Genomic DNA, 23,619 nt, shown 5'->3' with positions numbered 1-23,619 from the left:
TGCGGCTCCCCTGCCTGCCTTTCAGATCTACGAGAACGCCATGATCGCTGCAGGCCTTGTGGATGACCCCCGATCCATGGTGGGCCGCCTGAACCACTTACTTGCCAAGGCCCTGGAACGCCACTGAGGGGCAGGGATGCCCCGCTCTTGCCTGCAGTGAAAGGGCTCAAGCAGAGGTGACAGATGGAGGCGGCAGCCAGGGACGAAGGACTAGATGCCACCAATGAGAACATCCCCTTTGATTGTGCTTTATTTACTTAAATTAAAGGTATTTCTTAATCTAAGTATTAAGTTTTTTGTCCGGACAGAGGAGGTGGGTAGGGGGCTCTGTTTCCACAACCCCCTGCTCACAGTGGAACTGGAAATAGTGACAAAAAGCCCACTTCTGTCCTTGCACAGATTCCAGGTGCCGTGGGGAGAGGGTGCTCAGGGGAAACCTTAGGCCCAGCGCTTGACCATAGCGACAGACAAGCTGGGGCCCCACTCACATCAGGCTCTCTTTAGTGTCACCTCCACTGGGTAATGGTCACTGATGGCCTGGGCCTGTGGGGAAACAATGGCATACTCTGTGCACACTGCGTCCTGACCGGACCCCTGCCCTGTGTCTGTCACCTACACCCCTGTCCCAGCCCCATCAGAGCCGCAGACACGTACCAGCTGGTTGCTCAGGCCAAATGCAGCTTGGAAGTTAAAGGGGGTGGCCGAGTCCGGGACGATGGCGTGCTGGAGCAGGGTGCCTGCCACCACGATCCTGCGGCACCACACACGAGAGGCTCCCCGTCAGCCTCGAGGCTGGCTGCCCACACACACCCTTCGCGCCTCTCTCTGTCTGGTCAAGGTCGTGACCCAGTGCTGCCGGGCAGCCCCCCGGGCGGCCTTGGCTCCACAAGCTGAGCCGAGGGACCGGGAGTACCTCCCCTGGCACTAGGGCCCCAGACGCGGCCTGACCCAGGTCTCGGGAACCTGGACCGAGCAGTCCAGGCGGCTGGCGAAGGCGGCCTCGTCCTCGCCTACCTGTCGTAAGCGCAGCGCGTAGAGGTGGCCGTGGTGTCTGCGGTGTCCGGGATCAGCCACTGGAAGGCAGGGCTCGTGCGCAGGCGGATGGATGACCACTGGGAGGGGACCACGTAGCTGCAGCCGGCGTTGAAGTCGCCCATGAGCATGACGTCCTACATGGAGACACCGGTTGGTCAGACACCTGGGTGCACGAGCAGTGCCTCCAGGGCCCGGGCTGCGGACTCACCTCCAGGTCCCACTTCCGCCGCACGTCCAGGTAGACGTCGTAGAGAGAGTCCATCTCGGCCACCGCGTCCAGGGGGGCCGCGTGCAGGGGAACGATGGCAAACTCTCTGACCTCTGCGGAGACGGCGTGGTGCCAAGCTCAGGACCGTCGCCAGGGGGTGGAAGTAACTAAGAGCGAAGTGCTGGGGGGTCATGTGATGCGAGCCTGCCGGGGCCCCGGGAAGAGCTACGCACCAGTGAATGGGGAGAAGAACCTGACGATGGCGGGCTCGCGGCTGAAGGTGTCGTTCCCACAGGGCTCGCAGCCGTCGTCATACTGGTAGCTGTCCAGCACGGACACCTGGTCGGGTCTGGGGGAGGCCAGGGCATTAGCCCGAGACCGGGGGTGCCGCCACACGCCTGCACCGTCCTGCCTCTGCACACGTTGGGGGAGCCCCAGGGGTGTGGCCCGGAGCAGAGGGGCCCGTGGACCTCTAGACCACCCTCGGGCTTCCGTTAGCACCCTCTGGGGGTGGCCCGCGTCTCGGCACCGGGGCTTTACCTGAACACGTAGAGGTAGCGTTCCTTGTAGCTGTTGCGTCCCAGCGGCTCGCTGACCACGTAATGGAAGGCGTTTGGGTCATCCCTGGATTGAGAAGACAAATGTCCCAGGGAGCCCTTCTGCCGCCCATAGCAGGGCTCCTGTCCACAACGGGAAACGGTGCCGTGCCCTGGAGGGGGGTGTCACCGTCCTGTGCCTCCCCAGGACCCCGCCGCCATCACCCACTGATTGAGTATGTCCAGCAGCCTTCCCACGGCTGTCAGGTGGCTGTCTCTGACCTCCTGGATGACAGCAATATCGTAGCGACTCAGGATCTGCAGACAGGACCACAATGGTGCTCAGCAGGGCAGGCTGGGCAGATGTGGGGGTGGCTGGGCCCTGCTTCCTCCAGGTCCCCATAGGGCCACAGCCGCTACTCCCTGGGGCACTTTTGTGGCATGGTTTGGTCTGACACTCTTGCCTGTGACTCTGCTGCCAGATGGGGGCCCTCCTGTCACCAGAGGCTCTCAACACTCCCCATCTGTGGCCACCCTCCAGACTGCCTGCCGGCCCACTGTTCCCAGGGCCTGTTAACCCACATCCACCCCCAGGACTCCTCAGAGACAAGCCGGCCTGGACCCACCTTCACAATGTAGTTGGAGAGAGTGGCATTGGACATCTTGGTCTCCCCAAAAGTGCGGATGTTGAAGGCTGCTATTCTCAGGGACAGGGCCACATGCAGTAGGCCAGCCAGGGCGAGCAGCGCCCCCATCAGCCTGGCACCCCTCATCCTGGAGCAGGACGCGTGTTTACTCAAGAATCCGGGGACAGCAGAGACAGACGGTAGCCCGTCCTCCCCCGGGATCTCGCTGCGTGGGGCCCAAGGGTGAGTAAATCCCATCTTTGTGGCCTGTGCTGAGCAGGCTGGGAGGAGTCTCAGAACCTTCTCATCAGTGTCCAGAGGCGAGACACCTAAGTGACAGAGCCTGAGGTCTCTACCCGCCAGAAGACAAGCGCCTGTCTTGTCAGAAGAGGTGCCAGCCTGAGGTGGCCCCTGGCCCTCTATTGGTGGGACGCTGGCTCACTGCCCTCCCTGCTCAGGGCACCCACCTAGACAGGACTGGCCAGTCACCCAGAGGGACCCTGAGGGCAACCTCCGGGCCTGGCACCCACCTTCCACGGGCCACAAGTCACCCTGCCCTCGGGGCAGGACTCACCTGAAGGTCAACATCTATAAGGACGATGGGAATCCTGACAATCGGGGATCCTCTGGTCAGTATCAACTTTGTCCTTTTGCTGCTTTAGGAAAAAAAAATCATTTACGAAGGGAAGTGGATCCAAAAACAGCTGAGAGGCCCACGCAGAGTCGTAGCTCTGAATCCCAACAGGGAATACGTGTCCCTCCGGGGGTTTTAAAGGTTTAGGCAGCCGTGACCTTTCCCAGGGCATCACCTGGGGGACACAGAACAATGGTGCTGCCTGTAACGGATGGCTGCCGTGTGTTTACTTCAACAAGCACAGGTTCTCGCTGCTCTAACAGGAGCACCTGATAATATTTGCATTTGGTCTTAAAAAGTCTAATGAAAGGGCCAAAGGAGCCCTCGTCCTTCACACATGCCGCTCTCCCAGGTATGGGGAGGGAGCAGGTGTGCGCTGGAGGGCGGCCCAGCTGCGTTCCAGCATGAACACGACCTTGGAGCCACAGGTCAAAGCCAGCCATCCCCTCTGTGGCCCCGAGTCCCGCAGCACCCCGAACACCGCCCCCTCATTGGTCAGCGGCGCGGCTGCAGGCAGACAGGCTACAGGTTGGGCTCTCCGAGGAGCACGCGAGGCCAGAAGGCCATGGGCACCAGGAAGGGGTGATGACACAAGGCCACCTCAGTCGCCAGCAAGGCAACAGGGCCCTTATGGTGAAGAGGTGTGTGTTCCAGGGATAGGTGACCCTGGGTGACAAGGACACTGTCAAGCAGCTGAGGCTCCAGGCCTCGTTCCAGTCTTTTTTTGGGAATCCTTAACTCTCCACTTACTCATGTTCTGTGACTCCTGAAACAAGTCACCAAAAAGCTGGTGGCTTAAACTGACAGAGGTTTATTCTCTAATAGTCGTAGAGGCCAGAGATGGAAACCCAAGATGTGGCAGGGGCTGCGCTCCCCCGGGGACGCGAGGGGAAAGTCCCCTGCATCCCAGCCCTGAGGGCTCCAGGCCTGCGGTGGTGGCCGGTGGCCGTGTGGCCTTATCACCCAGTCTCCGCCTCCGCCCCACACGGTTCTCTCTCCTGAGTCCATTTTCTCGGCCCCTCATTCAGGATGGGATGGAATTCAGGGTCCTCCCGGGGAATCAGGATCTTCTCCCCATCTCAAGAGCCTTAACTGGGTCACAGCTGCAGAGTCATTTTTGGCCACCGGAGTTCACATTCACAGGTCCCAGGGATTGGGACATGGCGATCTTCTGAGAGCCATTGTTTGCCCCATCTACGGGGGCTCCACCCACTGTGGGGGGTGTGGGCTGTTGTCTCTAAGGACAGCCCTGGGAGTGGGAGGGCCAGGTCCCCTCCTGGGACTGAAGGTTCTCTCAGTAAAGACGGAGCGGGGGAGGGGGGTGGTGCTGGAGGGCAGGGAACAGAGGCGGCCTCCGGGCAGCTGGCAGGGAAGTGCAGATCCGGCACCAGCTCGTCACAGAACAGGAGGTCTCAGAGGGGACGAAAAACCGGTCAGAAGGTAAACCAACAAGACCAGGAGCCCGAAGTAATGAAAACATGCTGACAGATGGCAGTGCTTGTCGGCACCGTGCCAGTCAGTCCGTGCGTCTCTCGTGCGGTGGAAATCAGGTGGCCTGGTCCTCAAGCGGCCAGGAGGCCCATCACAGCCTTTGCAAAGGTCTGAGTGCTGCTTCTGTTCTCAGTCTCTGAGTTTTTAAGCATCAAAATCCAGACGGCAAGCAGCAGGGGAGACCGTGTGTATTCGGGGCAGGTGGCCGGCCCCCTGTGCCCATGCGCTTCAGCCTTCCTAGACACACCCCGCCTGACCTTTTGAGGGAAGCCTGGGAGCAAAGGCGGAGGGAGGCCACCAGCCCCGCTTTTGCCCAAACGTGGGACGCCGACCACAGGCGGCACAACAGGCGTGGCTCACACTGCAGGAGCCTGGTCTCTCCGTCTCTCAGCACGCGGGACACAGGCACCTGTCCTACCTCCCGGGAAAACGCTGTCCCTTGTGCCCCGCAGAGCTCCCAGCCGCGGTCACTCCCCCGCCCCAGTCTGACTGTGGCTCCTACAAAGAGCAGCGTGCACGGCCGCCCACAGAGCTGGGCCTGCCGAAGAGGCAACACAGCCCGAGTAGGAGCCGCGACCAGGAGGCAGCCATCTGGGGCCCACACCAGGCTCTCCCACTGCATCAGCAGCCATTTGGAGCCTGTCTTCGTCGCTAAAATAGGAATAAAACTGTCACTGCTTTGCTCTTAGGTTTAAGAACCAACGGATAACATTCCACAGAAATTCACATCTCCTTAAAAATACATCTTCTCCTGAAGAACAGTGACCCTGTCAAATGCTCTACTGCTGTCATTCTTTTCACCTTTAACTCCTGGACTTTGCGGTTTGTATCAGTCAGCTCTTGTTGTGTAACAAGCAACCCCAAAACTCAGTGTACAAGGTAAGCATTTTTCCCTCATGCTCATAGGCCCGCAGCTACCCAAGGCAAGCCCTTCTAACATGGGAGAAGGTGGAAACTTCCAGAGGAGCAAACAAATACACAATGCCTCCAGAGGCCCAGGTTCAGAATTTGCATGTTGCCACTTCTGTCCGTATCCTCTTGGCCTCAGCAATAGCCAAGCTCAACACTAATAGTGGGGAGTCCACTCCTCCCATGCCCAGCCAGCCCACAGTGGAAACACAGAACGGGTGCCAGGGAAAGGCAGGTGGCCCAGTGATTCTGGCATTTTTTGGTCTTGTCAGCAGGGAAATGAGTGCCGACAGCTGCTCACCATCAACCCTGAAAAAACACTACCCTCTTTGGTTAAACTGAAACTGCTCCAGATACAAGAAGGGGAAATAGCACATCACAATGGTTTACTGAAACCAAAGCCAGATCTTGAGCTCTGCTGTGGGCGAAATCAAAGGATAAAGAAAAAAGCACCAAGCCTCTAAACACAAGGCTGGGAACACACACCTCTGCAGGCTGGTGGCCTTCACGTGACGGTAAATGCCCTAAGACCCCGTGACCCATTCCTACAAGCTGTGGGGGCTGGGGTGACTGCCCCCAACATGTAGCCCGGGGAAGAGGAGGTCCCCAGATCCAAAGGGAAGAGGAAAGGACACACAGCGACGGTTCCCAAACCGTGCAGTGAGGTACCTCCGGCCCCACAGTGAACTTCCAGGGCAGCGTAGGATACTTTTAACTTCTGAACAGTGATACTCAACATGGTCAGACACAGTGGTTAAGGTAGCTCATGGTTTCGGCATTTTATCCTGCTACGTTCCTTTCTGTGGCCTCAGGACTCTGCAAAGCTAGGTTTCTGGCAGCTACTGAAAATGTAATTACTGCGTGACAATCACTGTGGAACAGGCACTGAGGATGGCAGCATCCAATCTGATTCCAAGATTTAAAAAGTGCCCAGCATGACAAAAACAGACACAGAGACCAATGGAATTGAAAAGAAACCCCGGAACTAGACCCACAAAAGTAACTCGTCTTTGACAAAGCAGGAAAGAATATCCAATGGAAAAAAGGCAGTCTCTTTAACAAATGGTGCTGGGAGAACTGGACAGCGACGTGCAGAAGGATGAAACTAGACCACTTTCTTACCCCATTCACAAAAACAAACTCAAAATGGATAAAGGACCTGAATTTGAGACAGGAAACCGTCAAAACCCTAGAGGAGAAAGCAGGAAAAAACCTCTCTGACCTCAGCCGCAGCAATTTCTTACTTGACACATCCCCAAAGGCAAGGGAATTAAAAGCAAAAATGAACTATTGGGACCTCATCAAGATAAAAAGCTTCTGCACAGCAAAGGAAACAATCACCAAAACTAAAAGGCAACCAACAGAATGGGAAAAGCTTTTGCAAATGACATATCGGACAAAGGGCTAGTATCCAAAATCTATAAAGAGCTCACCAAACTCCACACCCAAAAAACAAATAACCCAGTGAAGAAATGGGCAGAAAACATGAATAGACACTTCTCTAAAGAAGATGGCCAACAGGCACATGAGAAGATGCTCAAGGTCACTCCTCATCAGGGAAATACCAATCAAAACCACACTCAGATACCACCTCACACCAGTCAGAGTGGCCAAAATGAACAAATCAGGAGACTATAGATGCTGGCGAGGATGTGGAGAAACGGGAACCCTCTTGCACTGTTGGTGGGAATGCAAACTGGTGCAGCCGCTCTGGAAAACAGTGTGGAGGTTCCTCAAAAAATTAAAAATAGACCTACCCTATGACCCAGCAGTAGCACTGTTAGGAATTTACCCAAGGGATACAGGAGTCCCTGATGCATAGGGGCACTTGTACCCCATGTTTATAGCAGCACTCTCAACAATAGCCAAATTATGGAAAGAGCCTAAATGTCCATCAACTGATGAATGGATAAAGAAATTGTGGTTTATATACACAATGGAGTACTACGTGAAAATGAGAAAGAATGAAATCTGGCCGTTTGTAACAATGTGGATGGAACTGGAGAGTGTTACGCTAAGTGCAATAAGTCATACAGAGAAAGACAGATACCATATGTTTTCACTCTTATGTGGATCCTGAGAAACTTACCAGAAGTCCATGGGGGAGGGGAAGAAAAAAAAACAGAGGTTAGAGAGGGAGAGAGCCAAAGCATAAGGGACTCTTAAAAACTGAGAATAAACTGAGGGTAGATGGGGGGTGGGAGGGAGGGGAGGGTGGTGATGGGTGTTGGGGAGGGCACCTATTGGGATAAGCACTGGGTGTTGTATGGAGACCAATTTGACAATAAATTTCATATTAAAAAATAAAAAAATAAATAAAATTTAAAAAGTACCCAGCAGGCTCACACATTCCATTCATAAGAAATGTCGGTGACTTAATGAAAACATATTTGTCTTCGGATTTACCTGTACAGATCTTCCTCACTTTACAATAAGGGTTACATCCCGATAAACCCACTGTACAGATGAGGAGTTGCTTTTTTCTTTAATGTTTATTTATTTTTGAGAGAAAGAGTGCAAGCAGGGGAGGAACAGAGAGAGACGGAGACACAGAATCCGAAGCAGACTCCAGGCTCTGAGCTGTCAGCACAGAGCCTGATGTGGGGCTTGAACCCACAAACCGTAAGATCATAGCCTGAGCCGAATTTGGACACGTAACTGACTGAGCCACCAGACGCCCCAAGGAGTTGCTTCTTATGACGAGCAAAGAACGTAGTTTATGGAGATGGAACTCTACTCCTGGTGAAAATCTGACGACTGACAGAAGGACAACGAGTATTTCATAAACTTAGCTGACAGAACAACAGGGTTTGAGGAGACTCCCAATTTTGAAAGAATTTCTACCATGGAACCAATGCTATCAAACAGCGTCACATACTACGGAGAAATCGTTCACGAAGCAAAGAGTCCATCAATGGAGCAAACTCAACTGTTTTCTTACTTTAAGGAATTGCCACAGTCACCCCACCCTTTGGCAGCCAAGACCCTCATGTGTCAGCAGCTGCCAGCATCAAGGGAAGACCCTCTACCGACACAAAGATTATGTCCGACTGAGAGGTCAGTGACAGTTACCATTTTTTAGCTGTAACATAATTTTGGTAGGCAGGCTTCACACCCAGTGCGGAGCCCAACACCAGGCTTGAACTCAACAACCCTGAGATCAAGACCTGAGCCAAGATCATGAGTAGAACACTTAGCTGACTGAGCCACCCAGGTGCCCCAGCAATAATTTTTTTTTTGAATATTTTTGAGAGAGAGACAGAGAAATTGCAAGTAGGGGAGGGGCAGAGAGAAAGAGAGAATCCCAAGCAGACTCCACACCATCAGCACAGAGCCCGACACGGGGCTTGACTCACAAACTATGAGACCACGACCTGAGCCGAAATCAAGGAGTGGACACTTAACCGACTGAGCCACCCAGGTGCCCCAGGAAGAAGGATTTCAAACTATCATAAACCGTGGGATGGCAGACGATGGTTAGTTGTCAAGGCCTTCAGAGGAACGCGGTTTTCCACCTGTTCAGAAACACGCCTGACTCCCTCCTCTGAGATGGGGCTTTGTCTCATATCCCGGCTGCAGCCGGGACATGTCCACTGACACCCTGTGGGCCCTGCAAACTTGCTATGGTACAGGCAGACCACAGACTGTGTCCCTGGATGCCCCCCAGCCCCGGCTGCGCCTCCATGTAGATGCTGGGCCCCTGCTTTCCCTCAGAGCCTCCCCAAAAGCAGTCGGAGGACACACTCCCCTCTGGCTCTGCAGCCACCACTCCAGGCTCCCCGAGCACGTGCAAAGCCTGCCAGTGGGATCCCTGATTCCCGAAATCCACCCCGTGCCCGCGTCTCCGCACAGCACTCGGCACATCTTGTGAATGTGTAATCAGATCATGTTATTTCTCCGCTTGAAATCTGTCATCAGTTTCTCACTGTCCTTAAGGTGAAAGCTGACGCCTACCAAGACTTGTACGATTCTCGCCCAGGGCCTCTGCTCTGCCTGCAGAGCTGGGCCACCTTGTCGTTCTGACTTCAGCTCAAACATCACCTCTTGAGGGAGGCTATCCTCTCCCCAGAAATCCTTAGCACCAACGCGGTCCCAGTATCTTCTCTTTCATGACATCTTTTTCATGACTGTTTTTCACGACTTGTTGTTATCACTTGTTTTTTCTTTGTTTCTAACATGTCTGCTCTTGTTTATGCTCATTTAAGGCCAGCCTCTGGTCTGGAACACAAACCCCAGACACAAATGAGAGTAGATGCCTCATCAAACCCGTCCCACAATCTGCCCTGTGCCTAAACCAGCGCCTGGAACACAAAAGGGGCTCTACTAACAAACGCTTCACGCAGTGGGGCTGGGAGCTCCCCACCTCCCTCATCACCCTCCCAGCTGAGTAAGACAATGTCCCTCCCTCATGGACCCTCCACAAAGAACCCAGCATGGTCTCCTGTCTTGAAGCACAAGGTACATGGAGGGGCATCCAAGTGGCCTCTGGGCACTTGGTCTGAGCTGACCAGAAGCTTCTGGAGGCCATGGCTGTCGTGGGCATGCGGGCATACCTCCCCTTAGCTAGACTCAACGTCTACTCTTCTCCCCTTGGAACACTTGCTCACTGCCCCACAAAGTGAGCGTTTTAGAAGGGGCTTCCACCCCTTCCTTCAGATAAAGGGCTGGTGTCTTTGCCATGACACTGCTTTAATCCATGTCAAACAACCTGTGTAGGTCAGCAGCAGGTCTCAGCTCAGCACACTGGCCTTGGCCCATGACCCTGTCTTACCTCACCATCCCTCCTGAATTTATTTCTGTTCATTACATAGAAGCCATTAACCCAGGGTGGAAAACTCAGAACAACATCCATCTAAACTGCCACAATTCAAAACAGCATCAGTCACGCTCAGCTGTGGCCCGGTCCCTGCGTCCTCACCCCTGGCCGTGCCCACGACATGCCCATCACATGACCAGAACAGGCAGCACCCAAGTTCCATGACGCGAGGCCTTAACAGTGTACGCGTGCCCCCGCTGGGAGATCAGACAAGCCTCAGTTTCCCCAGTGCCCCCAGTCCTCAATGATCTTCTGCACGCCACATTCAGGAGAAGCAAACGAATAGATGACTTGACTAAAAGGCAGTTTCTAAGGCGCATGTTGGAGACATTAGCATACCTTTAGCCCAAGCCCATAAATACACGCTCCTCTTCTTGATGATGAATCTGAGGCCCCTAAAGATTTCACTAGCCTCACAGCTCTACTGATTAGACTCAACATGCTAGCAGTATTTCCAACACAGCTGCATGGAAGTATGTTCCCCAAATTCCAAAGACCCCTCAACTTCTCCAAGCACCAAGAACCTTCTTCGGCAGGACCCCACACCTCTCTCAAGGCTGGGGGTCTACAGAAGAGACCAACAGGGCGCTGAGGAACCAGGAAAGAAGCTCGCCGGACTATGTGAGCTGGCCGCGGGGATGTTTGCATGGGTATTTTCTACTGATCTATCTTCCAGCTCACTGCTGGTTTTTTCAGCCATCTCTAATCTGCCGTTAAATCCGCTTACTGAATTTTAAATTCTCATTATCACACTTTCCCGTTTTTGATTTTTTAATTTTTTATGAATTCTCATTCTGTGATACTCTGCATCTTATCTATTTTCTTCAATATGTTAATCAGTTAAGGTCTGTGTCTGATAACTCCAGTATCTTAATCTCTGGGGGGTCTGTCACCCCGCCCACTGGTCCTATTTTTCAGTGTGCGTGGTAACCAGACTCGAACTCCCTCGGCATCAGGCACGGTGTATGACAGAACGACAGAGGGTCAGCCAGGACAGTCAAGGAATCAAGCAAGTGATGGCTTAGCTCATCCACGGTCCTTATAAAGTCCCACTGACTTGTGGATTTCCCCACACCCAGGGTGCCCCCCAAAAGGGTCCCAGCCAAGAGCCTGGTGTTTCTCATGTCGTTTCTCCTCGAGAGGCTCTGAACTCTGCCCTAATACTACAAAACTGCCAGCAATCCTGCTCTGCTTTCCAGCCACTTTCTGCTTCCCTTGCTTGAGTTATGCCTCAATAGGGAACCACTGCTGAGCATCAATGTTGCGTCTCTGGCCTCCTTCCTCTCGGGGCTCTGCTGCCTTAGCAGGCCCAGAGCCCCAGGTCAGTCTCTCCAGCCACATGAGAATATACAGGGCTCTCGGGGCTTCTCCCAGCAGCTCCCCCTGCCCAGCCCCAAAGAGAAAGTCCAGTGCAAGAAGTAGGCTCACCTCCCCGAACTCTTCTGAGTCGTGGCTGCCAAGGAAGCTCTTCAGCTCCTGAAGCAGCTCCTCTCAGAATTATAGCCGGTTCCTGAGTCCTTAGCAGGCACTGGTCAGCTGTGAACTACTCGATGGCCAGAAGCAGTCTATTTTCGCTACCTAGAATGAGTCATCGGAATGGAGAGTAGTGTGAGGACAGGATGTGGGTTGATAACCAGGCAAGCTGGTCTGGCCAGCACAGGCAGTATGGACATCTCTGAGCCATACGTGTCCCTGTGCAGAGGTATGCCAACCAGTGAGAGACAAACACAGGCCATTCGCCTCTCCCCGAGCAAGAGTCACTGGGGCTGAAACCTCTGTATCCTTATCTGAACCCTATGGTATCTGTCCTTACCAGCCCAGTCCTACAATGAAGATGGCAGCAGGACATGGCAATTCTACATTCTAGAAGCTCACTCTGTAGCTTCTCAGAGAACAAGAGTGTGTATCCTCAGCTAAGGTCTACCACCTCACTCAGAGAAGGAGCAATGAGGCCTGCCGACTGCCAGCTCCAGGCCTGCCTCCTCCCTGGGGACTCTGCCCTCTTGGCCAGATGGGCAGTGCTGGTTTCTGATAAGACGTACAGCTTATCTGCTGTGCCTCCTGCCTAGGGCTGGCCGTGGGGCTTATCTACTAACATTATAGTTTGTCACATGTTGACAGTTTCAACTTTCCCAAATGGGATCCTGCCTCAGGGCCTTTGCACAGTTCCTCCACCTGAGCATTCTGCCTCCAGATGGCCAAAGAGCTCACCCCTCTCTTCATTCAAGCCTCTGCCCAGATATCACCTTACCTAGTACCCTATTTAAGTCAACATGTTTTGTCCCTCTACGCTGCTTATTTTTGTCTTACCACCCATCACATCCAATGTACTGTCCGTCTCCCAAGATGTGGTCCCCCGAGAGCTGGGGCTTATGTAGCAGCATCAGGTAAACAAGGCCTGACCTGCGGCAGGTTCTCTCTCACCAACTACTTGCTAAATGAAAAGATGAACGTCAGAGGGGCCTTCGTGACAGAACAATGGTGTTAGATGCTCCCACCCTCTCCAGCTGCTCTGGCTGTCCCCAGCCGAGTGTGAGCATCTCAAAAGGGGCCTGACCTGGTCCTCTCTGACGCATGAGTAAAGGGACAGGCTTCTGCCACTAGGCCGGGGTCCTCGGCCTACACATCCCAAACCCTTATGGGATGGAGACATTTAATCAAGGGCATTAAGGGCGTTAAGAGCTGTCACCAAAGTTACAGCTCCTAATGGGAGGGCAGGGAGGCTCCTGTGGGCTCAGGAGCCATCAGTATTACCTCAAGTATTACACTTGGGTAAAGCACGGCCAGAACCAATCCAGCCTGTCACAGAAGTCCCAGGCAAAGGCTCAGGACTCTCAGACAGCAGACCAGAGAGTAGCTGGTGTGGGCCTGTCCCCGTGGAGAGGAGGGGGCTGCCCGTGCCTGAGCCCAGCAGGACCCTCACAAGAACCAGGGGGCCCCACAACACAGCGCAGGGCTCACCACAGACCCTCAGGTCTGAGTCCGAAGTAACAGTGTGTCTTTTCTAACTCTGCCCAATCCTTCCCGGATGGGCCAGTTGAGAGGGCTGACCCCATGTCTTTCCTCTGTCTGTGTCCACTAGTCCCCAGCCTCTGTCCACCTTCCGTTCTCTGAGCATCTCTGGACCTTAGACGGTAGGACATTCAGGCAATGTGGCTCTGCCAGTGTGAAGGAGACCACCATCCCCGAGCTCCCCTTGGCGTTTCCCATCCCCCAGGAAGCTTCGATCTGGAATGTTCCCATATGTGAATCCTTCCCTTAGGTGTAGGGACGCATACAGCGAGAGCCCATGGGGCTTAGTCATGTGAGAAAGGCTCCCATTAAACCACCCACCCTTTAGCGCCTCAGCCCTCGCCCTTAACTGGCCACCAGGACAGATGCCTCCTCAGACCTGCCATGAGTGAAGGATGATGCACTCATCCCGCCCCAGACCCCCACGAGCATGGGGCTCCCCAGGGGACCTGCCTGTCCTGGACCCCGAATGTGGGGGCCCCACAGGACTCAGGGTGCTGCCACCACTCTTCCCAGAGGTCCCGGCACCACCCCAGAGCAGAGCCTGAGGCCAGGAGAGTCCTGGTTGTGGGAATAGGAAGGCGCCTCTAGGAGGAGAACAGAGACCTCTGCCTCCTCAGGAAGTGCAGGCTCTGGGCTCTGGGGAGCAGCACTGGTTCTCACCCCACGTCTACACCAGTTCAGAAAACACGTCCACTCACCTTGCAAGGCTGGCCTTCCAGACTCCCCCTCTTGCTGCCCACAAGGAAACGCAGCTGGCGGTCAGGATCAGTGCCCCGCCTCCCAGGGCAAGTGTACCAGGGCAGTACAGCCCCGCCGGCCATCTCCACCCAGCTGCAGCTGTGGCCAGCACCTCAGGCAGAAGTAGAGGTGGCCCCAAGAGACCAGGGGGGAGTCCAGGCCAAGGCGAGAGTGCCCGGAGGTAGGTGGCCTGTCCGGTCCGGCTCCCCGTCGCCCGCACACTGCTGGAGTCATGGTAGGCCACAGACGCAGGGTGGGGACCCTGCAGGTGCGAGTACACGGGTGTTCAGCTCCCTTCTTTGCTCAAGCTCCTGTCAGGAGGCGTTGATCCTCGCAGGTGCGTCAGCCCAGCAAGGACACAAGCAGAGAGGCCGGTAAACATGAGCTCGATGTGGGGCCGACCCCGGGCTGCCACCTCGCCGTCTTCCAATCTGCACCATCTTCCCGGTTCCCATTCGCAGTGTGACTGATTAACAGAGGAAACAAGGGAGTGTTAACCAACAGTCGGCTTAGCCGGAAGGCCCCACCTGTTCTGAACCTCATAAAGCTCCTGACAGGCTGTTTCGTTTGTTTGGTGATAAGCTCATTCAACACAGAGTAACAGGGACCCTTGAACAACAGGAAAACCGGACAAGAGACGATGTGATGGTTTCCAGTCACTAGACAACGGTGATCCCAGCGAGAAGGGAAACCACCAGCCTGAGCCCTGCGACCGCACCAGCCACAGCCATCGTGGTTTCCGGGCCCTGGTGCAGGGAGGGGAAGCGGAGACACAGCCAGGCGTCTCCCTCAGTGGAAGAGACAGAGTTGAGAGGTCAAGGAAGCAGCAAGACTGTGCGGGGCGAGTGGTGGGAAGGAAGGCTGCACGGAGGACGGTGCTCCAGGATATGAGGAGGGTCCCCTTGAGTCTTCAGCAGAGGACAAACCTGCACCCGTGGGAGACAAACTATGCCCAGAGGCCACGGCAAGACTCCCTGGAAAGGAGTGGATGCAACAACCCCCAGAGCTCACACAGGGATGAGACTACTTGGTGTTTCCACAAGCCATGGGAGAAAGGCCTCCTAATCCACAGGGTGCTGGGGGACTCCTCCGAAGGGTGTCACCCCTGACGGGGCTAAATTAACTGCAGCCCAAGGGCAGCTCTGACACTACTCAGAAAAAGAGCAAAAGGAGAAACAATAGCTAAAGAGATAAAGCAAAAATTCCTAAATATGATCAAGACTATAAACTCACAGATCCAAGAAGCTCGGTAAAACCCACGGGGGAATAAATCTCAAGAGACCACCACCAAGGGACATCATAATCAAACTGGTGAAAACCAGTGTTAAAGAAAAAAAAAAAAACGCTTAAAGAAGCCAGGTTTTTAAAAAAGCACATTAGGTGTGGACCCGGCCTCGGTCCCACTGCCAGCGTTGCAGACCATCACTGCCGCCACCAAATGTCTACAGTTGCAGGGTCAACTGCTGCCTCCAGCCGTAACCCGTAACCGGAGACCTGGGCAGACACACAGCCGGGTAGATGAGAGTCGATGTGGATAAGGGGCTGGAAAGAGATCAGAAACTCTCAGAACCAGAGGATCGAGGAGACGCACTGCAGGCGGGAGCGTCTCGATTTAAAACAAATGCTGCCGAGCTGAAGAGACAATATTGGTGGAAGAATCAAAAGACACGGGCGAAAGACACCGTCCTTGTGGCCGCCACCATCATCGCCATCGTCTTGTGGAACGTTTCCCTGAGAAGGACCAGTGAAACTCCGGCCTGCTGTTCCAGAACCCTTTCAAGGTGTCTTAGAACCTGTTACACTCTCGAGCTCACTTACTGTTGTATCTAAAGTGATTATTTTGTTACTGTAAAGTTTCATTTCTAGGAAACATGCCTTTGTTGTCATAAGTACTCCAAACTTAAAGTGCGGCCACCCGGCCCACACTCGGCCCCTCGCGCCTCCACTGACTGCCATGTGGCTGAGGAAGGGGACTTCTTAAGTTCCGGAGTGTCATAACCCAGAAATCACGTTGTCCTATTAACTGCCATTAATTCCAGTTAAGGAAATCTGCTCCCAGTTAGTTCTCTCCCTGTCATATGACATCTTCAGAACCACCTTTTAAACCTCTAGGTAATCAGATTTCCAATTTGTGCCTTCCAGAAAGAACACTACTGCCTTACATAAATCTGTACCGATAATAGGTTGTGCCTTATTTTGTTATTTTTCTGATTCCCAGTAAGAGAACTCTCTACTATTTATAAGCACTACTGATTCCTGTGCTGTATATATATTTTTAAATGTTTATTTATTTATTTTGAGAGAGAAAGTGTGTGAGCAGGTGAGAGACAGAGAATCCCAAGCAGGCTCCATACTGTCAGCACGGAGTCCGATGTGGGGCTCGATCCCACCAAATGCAAGATCACGACCTGAGCTGAGCTCAAGAGTCGGATGCTCAACTGACTGAGCCACCCAGATATTCTGTAATATCTGTTCCCCGGCCATCACTGAAACGACATTGTGTTGAAGACACGCCCTGCATGGCACCCCGCTGTGAGAAGGAAGGGGGGCGGGGCGGCTGTGAGGCAGCAAGGTGAGCCTCAGGACATTAGCCCACCCTGCAGCTCAGGGTCTAGGGCTGGGTCTGACTCTGAAACCTTGGTGCCCCCTCCTCGCCTGATGCCCAGCCAGTCCCATGTGACCTCCTGGCTCCTGCATCAACCCAAGGGCACCTCGCTTGTATCTGTGCATTCTACTGGGAACTTGCCTGCTATAGTGAACTGAATAAACTGCTCATAAACATTAAAAAAAAAGAGCACATTATGTGTAGATAAAGATAGGAATGACAAGCAACTTCTGCTGTAAGTCAGAGGATAATGGAATGACATCTTTAAAACACTCAAAGGGGGTAAAGAGGTCAACTGGAATTCTTTTTATTTATCAAAAATATCTTTTAAAAATGAAGGCAAGGAACTTTCACTTTCTAGTCTGGCATGTAAGGAGCTTGGGGGCTGTCACCACCATCCCTACGATAAGAAAAAAGCTAAACAAACTGAAAAATAACTCTTTTTAGATCCATCAGAGAACTGAAGTCACAGGATCCAACACTGCCCAAGCACTGAGAATAAGAAGGGAAGGGCCCATTCTTAGGGGGATCCTCATACTTCTGTGAGTTTTACCTCCAGAAGTCCTGCCAGGTTCTCACAATGAAGGTCAGAGAACAAAACTCAGGCTTCATGCTCGGGGAGGGTAAAGGAGCCACTGTGAGATAGGCCCAGAGCATCCTGTTCTTAACAAGGCCTGTCCCCAAGGGAAATGGTTTTACCAGAGCCTAGCGTAGACTTCACCAGAGCCTGTCCGACTTTGGGGAAGGAAGATGGCCAACCCCAGACCTCTGCCACCTTCTTGTTTCACTTAAGAGGGGGGCAAAACCCAAAACCAGATAGCACTTGTGAAGGCCACGGGTTCACGAAAAGACTGAGACCTAATCACAGAACTAGAGATCACTTCTGCCAACATCACAGGGCTCGCATACAGTAACGGGCAGACAACTGAAAAGCTGCACTTCTCAGACCTTACTTCAGAAATCACTAGGGAAACTCAAAGACAACAGAGGGGACAAAACCAAGGACATCAGAGGAAATTTTAGCTCTGACGTGCTGGAGCAAACAGTAAACGCAACCAAACCCCCCGCCAGGTAAACACACAAACTCACACTCAGGCATACTCATCTTGGTCCCTTTACCCAATGCAGCATGTCTGGCTTTCAAAAAATTCCAAAGCATATTAACATAAAAAACACAAGACTCTGAGGAGACAGAGCAAGCAGAGAATCAGACTGGTCTGGCAGAAATGTTGGAATTATCAGATACGAAATTTAAAGCAACTCTGATTAAGATGCTAGAGCTCTAATGGGGAAAGTGGACCCCACGCAAACTAAGCAGAGCGAGAGAGACTCTAAGGAAGAATCAAAAGGAAACGCTAGCAACCAAGAAAAATCTTCATAAAGAACGCTTTTGATGGGCTCATCAACACACTAGGCCCAGCCAAGAAAAGAACCAATGAGCTTGAGGAAATGCCAGTGCAACTTTCAAGACTGAAATGCCAACAGAAAAAAAGAATGAAAAGGACAGAACAGAAAACCTAAGAGCTGTGGGACAATTACAGAACGTGTATCTATCTGCATTGGAAAAAGAAGAAAGAGAGAAAGACACAAGACAAATATGTGACCCAACAATGACTGAGACTTTTCCAAAATTAATAGTAGATCCAGGAAGCTCCCAGAACATCAAATATAGGGGCACCTGGGTGGCTTAGTCGGGTAAGCGTCCGACTTCGGCCCAGGTCATGATCTTGTGGTTTGTGGATTTGAGCCCTGTGTCAGGTTCTGTGCTGACAGCTCAGAGCCTGGAGCCTGCTTCGGATTCTGTATCTCCCTCTCTCTCTCTCTGCCCCTCCCCTGCTCATGCTCAGTCTCTCTCTCAAAAAATAAATAATAAAACATTAAAAAAAATTTTTTTAAATTTTTTTAATGTTTTTACGACACCAAATATATATTTAAAAATTATAAATATAAAAAATCTGTACCTACGAATATCATACTTAAACTGCAGAAAATCAAAGACAATCATAAAAGAAGGCAGTGGTGGAGAAACCTTACTGACAGAGAAGCAAGAATAAGAAGCACATTGGCCTTTCTCATCAGAAACCATTTAAGAATGGAGGAAATACGGTGTTGAAAGAAAAAAATATATATAAAGAGAAATTCTTCAAGACTTTATCAGATAAACAAAAATTAAGGGAATATACAAAATTTTTTTTTAATTTTTAAAAATTAAGGGTATTTGTTACAGGGTAGACTCATATCTACCAAAAAATGTTAAAAGAAATTCTTCAGAAAGAAGGAAACAAAGGTCAGAAACACAGATCTACACAAAGAAGAGTGTTAAAGAAGAAATAAATGGTGGTAAGATATTTTATTTTTCTTATTCTAAACTGACCTAATGCATAACAGTTTGTTCAAAACAATAATATCAACAATGTATGCAGTAATATCAGCTTCTGCACAAGTCAAGTGAATGAGAATGTCATAAGGGGCAGGAGGAAGGAGTTGGGAATCTTCTGTTATAAGGTACCTGCACTACCCATAAAGTGGTACAGCACTATTTGTAAGTGGATTTGAAAGTGAACTTGGACTGGCTGCAGATACATACTGTGAATTCAAGGGCAAACACTTAAAAAGAGGTTTGGCTGTTTTTGTTTTTGTTTTTTTTTAAGTATGATATGCTAAGAGAGTGGGAAAATGTAGTCTTTAAGATGTTCAATTAAAGCCAGAGAAAGCAGAAAAAGAGTGGAAGACAAAACTGAAACCAAAGGCCACAAATAAAAAACAATAAAAGTTATAGCAGTTACTAATCCAATCCAACTGTATCAATAATCACTTTAAATGTCAACGGTCTAAACTTAGTACTTAAGAGGCAGAGATTGTCAGGGGCACCTGGCTGATTTAGTTCGAAGAGCATGTACCTCTTCATCTCAGGGTCATGAGTTTGAACCCCACGTTGGGTGCAGAAATTACTTACTTACTTACGTACATACATACATACATAAGTAAATAAATAAATAACTTTAAAAAAAAAGACAAAAAGGGTCAGAGCAAATCAAAAAACAATAGCCAACTATGTGATGTCTTCGAGAAACCCACTTTAAATATAGAGATACACGTAGACTAAAAGTAAAATGACAAATACATACCATGTTAACACTAATCAAAATAAAGCTGGAGCAGTTATATTAATTTCAGACAGAACAGACTTCGGAGCAATACAAATTATCAGAGACAGAGAGGAGAATTACATAATGATAAAGAGATCAATCCTTCAAGAAGACATAATAATACTTAATGTGTATGCATCTAACAACAGAGCTTCAAAACATGAGGGGAAAAACTGACAGAACTTCAAGAAGAAACGGATGAATCCACTAGAGCAGACTTCAGCACCTATCAGAAATGGATAGATCCAACAGGCAGAAAACCGGTGACAACATAAGCTGAACTCAACAACATCATCACTCAACCGGATACAACAGACATGTATAGACTACTTTATCAAACAAATGAATGTGCATTCTTCTCAAGCTTACACAGAACATTCCCCAACACAGACCACATTTGGGCCACAAAACACATCTTAAGAAACTTAAAAGAATAAAAATCGTGGGGGCGCCGTGGTGGCTCAGCAGGTTAAAGAGCCCCATTCTTGATTTCAGGTCAGGTCATGATCTCATGGTTCATGGGTTCGAGCTCCGCATCAGGCTCTGCACGAAGAGTGTGGCACTTGCTTAGAATTCTCTCTCTCTCCCTCTCTCTGCCCCTCTTGCATTCTATCTCAAAATAAACAAATAAATAAAATTTAAAAAAAAAGAATAAAAATAATGAGGGGCAGATAAGGCACACCTGGGTGGTTCAGTCAGTTAAGCGTCTGACTCTTGATTTTTGGCTCCGGTCATGATCTCACGGCTCATGAGTTCAAGCCCCATGTCGGGCTCTGTGCGGTCAGTTTGGACCCTACTTGGGATCCTCTCTCTCCCTCTCTCTCTGCCCTTCCCTTTCTCTCTCTCTCTCTCTCTCTCTTTCTCAAAAAAAAAAAAATATATGGGGCGCCTGGGTGGCGCAGTTGGTTAAGCGTCCGACTTCGGCCAGGTCACGATCTCGCGGTCCGTGAGTTCGAGCCCCGCGTCGGGCTCTGGGCTGATGGCTCAGAGCCTGGAGCCTGTTTCCGATTCTGTGTCTCCCTCTCTCTGCCCCTCCCCCGTTCATGCTCTGTCTCTCTCTGTCCCAAAAATAAATAAAAAAAAAAAACGTTGAAAAAAAAATATATATATATATATGTGTGTGTGTGTGTGTGTGTGTGTAAGAAAAAAAGAATAAAAATCATGCAATGTGTGCTCTCAATTCACAAGAGAGTTCAACTTGAAATCAGTAACAGAAAAATAGCTAGAAAATCCTCAAATACTTGGATGTTAAACAACACACTTCCAAATAACACATAGAACAAAGAAGAAATTTCAAGACAAATTAAGAAATATTTTGAAAGCCAGTAAGTATAAAATACCTTGGAAAAGGAAAAAAAGAAATATTTTGAATTAAATGAAAATTAAAATACAATTGATCAAAATTTGTGAGATACAGTTAAAGCAGTGCTTAGAGGGAAACTTATTGTACCGACTTCATGTATTCAAAAACGTCTACAATCAGTAATCTAGGCTTCCAGTTTAAGAAAAGAAGAGCAAATTAATTCCAAAGCAACCAGAAGAAAAATAATAAAAATTAGAGCAGAAATCAATGAAACTGAAAATAAGAAATCAATAGAGAAATTCAAGAATCCAAAACTTGCTTCTATGAAAAGATGAAAAGAATTATAAACCTCAAGCCAGGCTAAGTAAGGAAACCAGAAGATGCATATTACTAATAGGCAAAATGGAAGAGGAAACATGGCTACAGATACCATGAACATCAAAAAGATAATAAAAAAAAGTGGGACTCCTGGGTGGCTCAGTCAGCTAAGCATCCGACTTTGGCTCAGGTCATGATCTCACCATTCGTGAGTTCAAGCCCCACATCGGGCTCTGTGCTGACAGCTCAAAGCCTGGAGCCTGCTTCAGATTCTTTGTCTCCCTCTCTCTCTGCCCCTCCCCTGCTCATGCTCTCTCTCTCTCAAAAAAAAAAAAAAAAAAAAAAAAAATTAAAAAAATTTTAAAAAGATAATAAAAAATATTATAAATAACTCTATGCCTACAAATTTGGTAACTTAGAGGAAATTAACCAATTTCTTGAAAGCACAATCTGCTAAAACACACAAGCAGAAACAGAGAACCTGAGTAGGCCTCTAATAAAGAAATTCTATCAACAACAACTTTCCAAAACAAAGTTATCAGGCCCCTTTCGGGTCAGTGGTGAATTCTACCAGACATTTAAGAAGAAATTATATCAGTTCTCTAGAGTCTCTTTCAGACGACAAGAGCAGAGGGAATACTTCCTAAGTAATTCTGTGAGGTCAGTATTACGTTAATGCCAAAACCAGACAGTCTTTACAAGAAAGGAAAACCACAGATATAAAAATCCTCTACAATTCAAATCCAAACACTGTCTAAAAAGAATTATACATCATGACCCAGTGGAATTTATTCCAGTTATCACAAGACTTGTTCAGCATTCCATAATCAATTAAGATAAATCATCACATCAACAGGCCCAAGGAAAAAATTTGATCATATTAATAGCGCAAAAGAAAGCATTTCACAAAATTCAACACCCACTCAATTTAAAAAATACTCAGCAAACTAGGAACGGTGAGTAACTTCTTCAACATTACTCACTTTTCTAAGTGGAGACATGTAATATACAATCTCTGCCAAAAAGAGAACCTGGAGACAAGACTCTTTAGGAAGATAAGACACTCAAAAACAGCTGTGTAGCTGGAGAAACTGAAAAAGTCACACAGAGACCCAGGCAAAACCCAGCCTCAGAGAAGACCTTAAACTTTCACCTTGGACTGATCCCTAAGCTCAGATCAAGTCCACCAAAATCAGTGAAGGACTGCCCAGACACAGAGCCAGTCTGCAAGGACAGGGAAAGGTGGCTGTTGTCTCAAATACCTTATTTTCAAAAACAAAAGGTGTACAAAGAAACAAGAGAAGATGGTCTATTCAAAAAATCAATTACAGGGGCACCTGGGTGGCTCCATCGGTTAAGCATCTGACTCTTGGTTTCAGCTTGGATCATGATCTCATGGTGGGTGGGTTAGAGTGCCACACTGGGCTCCATGTTGACAGCACGGAGCCTGCTTGGGATTCTCTCCCACTCTTTCTCTACCACTTCCCCGCCCCAGCAATCTCTCTCAAACTTTAAAAAATAAAATTGGCAAAAATCATTATGGAAGATTGACAAATGTAAGACTTACTAGACAAAGACTTTAAAACAGTTGTCTTAAACATGCTCAAAGAGCCAAAGAAGTCCCAAAAAGGAAGAGAGAAAGAAAGGGACAGAAAGATTAAAGAAATAATGGCTGAACTCTTCCCAAATATGCAGAAAGGCATGACTCAATAAATCCAAGAAGTTCAATGAATTAAGAGTGGGATAAACTCAAGAGATCTACAATAAGATACAGTATAATCAAATAAGTTGTCAAAAGACAAAAACAGAGAATCTTGGAAACAATAACAGAGAAGAGACTTGTCATGTGCAAGAGATCCTCAAGAAGATTATCAGTCAATTTCTCAACAGAAACCTTGGCGCCAGAAGGCAGTGTGATGACATATTTAAAGTGCTGAAAGAAAAAAAAAACTATTAACCAAGAATTCTATATCTGGCTAAATTGTTCTTCAAAACTAAGGGAGAAATTAAGACATTCCCAAATAAACAAAAGCTGAAGGAGTCTGTTACCACCAAATCTGTCCTGAAAGAAATGCAAAAGGAAATCCTTCAAGTTGAAAGCAAAGTACACTAGACAGTACCTTGCAGCTATATGAAGATACAGCTGAAGGTAAAGGTAAATACATAAATATAAACAACAGTAATATTCCAAGTTTGGTTTGTAAAATCCCACTTTTTCTATTCTAGAGGATTTAGA

At 49.6% G+C, this 23,619-nt stretch overlaps 2 protein-coding genes across 3 annotated transcripts in view; one reads left to right on the top strand and one right to left on the bottom strand.

Moving 5' to 3' along the window:
• The window catches only part of TRAP1 (TNF receptor associated protein 1), a 44,742-nt gene extending 44,458 nt beyond the window's left edge, over positions 1 to 284 (top strand). Inside the window, exon 18 of the mRNA XM_019468417.2 lies at positions 26 to 284. Within this exon, the coding sequence (XP_019323962.2) occupies positions 26 to 127 (102 nt within the window). The 3' untranslated portion in view covers positions 128 to 284. The remainder of the gene's footprint in view (positions 1 to 25) is intronic.
• DNASE1 (deoxyribonuclease 1) lies at positions 225 to 11,806 on the bottom strand. Of its 2 annotated transcripts, XM_019468418.2 has the most exons (10): positions 11,684 to 11,806; positions 2,980 to 3,058; positions 2,406 to 2,553; positions 2,009 to 2,097; positions 1,784 to 1,867; positions 1,477 to 1,592; positions 1,244 to 1,356; positions 1,015 to 1,169; positions 655 to 751; positions 225 to 543 (listed from the first exon to the last, which is right to left on the bottom strand). In XM_019468418.2, exons 2-10 carry the CDS (start codon positions 2,991 to 2,993, stop codon positions 490 to 492), a joined length of 870 nt encoding a protein of 289 aa, XP_019323963.1. In that variant the 5' UTR covers positions 2,994 to 3,058; positions 11,684 to 11,806; the 3' UTR covers positions 225 to 489. The 2 variants fall into 2 exon arrangements, with proteins under 2 accessions (XP_019323963.1, XP_053750051.1); XM_053894076.1 differs by lacking the exon at positions 11,684 to 11,806 and having other exon boundaries at positions 2,980 to 3,144.
• Positions 11,807 to 23,619: the final 11,813 nt, after the last annotated feature.

This window comes from Panthera pardus, unplaced genomic scaffold (genome assembly GCF_024362965.1).
Source record: "Panthera pardus isolate Hobbes unplaced genomic scaffold, ASM2436296v1 HiC_scaffold_4, whole genome shotgun sequence".
In the NCBI taxonomy this organism is placed as follows: Eukaryota; Metazoa; Chordata; class Mammalia; order Carnivora; family Felidae; genus Panthera; species Panthera pardus.
This window is presented reverse-complemented; position numbering and strand designations above follow the sequence as displayed.

Coding starts and splice junctions, on each gene's coding strand:
- DNASE1 (XM_019468418.2), bottom strand. Junction 752..1,014: donor ACGCGCTGCGCTTACGACAG/GTAGGCGAGGAC, acceptor GTGGTGCCGCAG/GATCGTGGTGGCAGGCACCC. Junction 544..654: donor TTGGCCTGAGCAACCAGCTG/GTACGTGTCTGC, acceptor GTTTCCCCACAG/GCCCAGGCCATCAGTGACCA.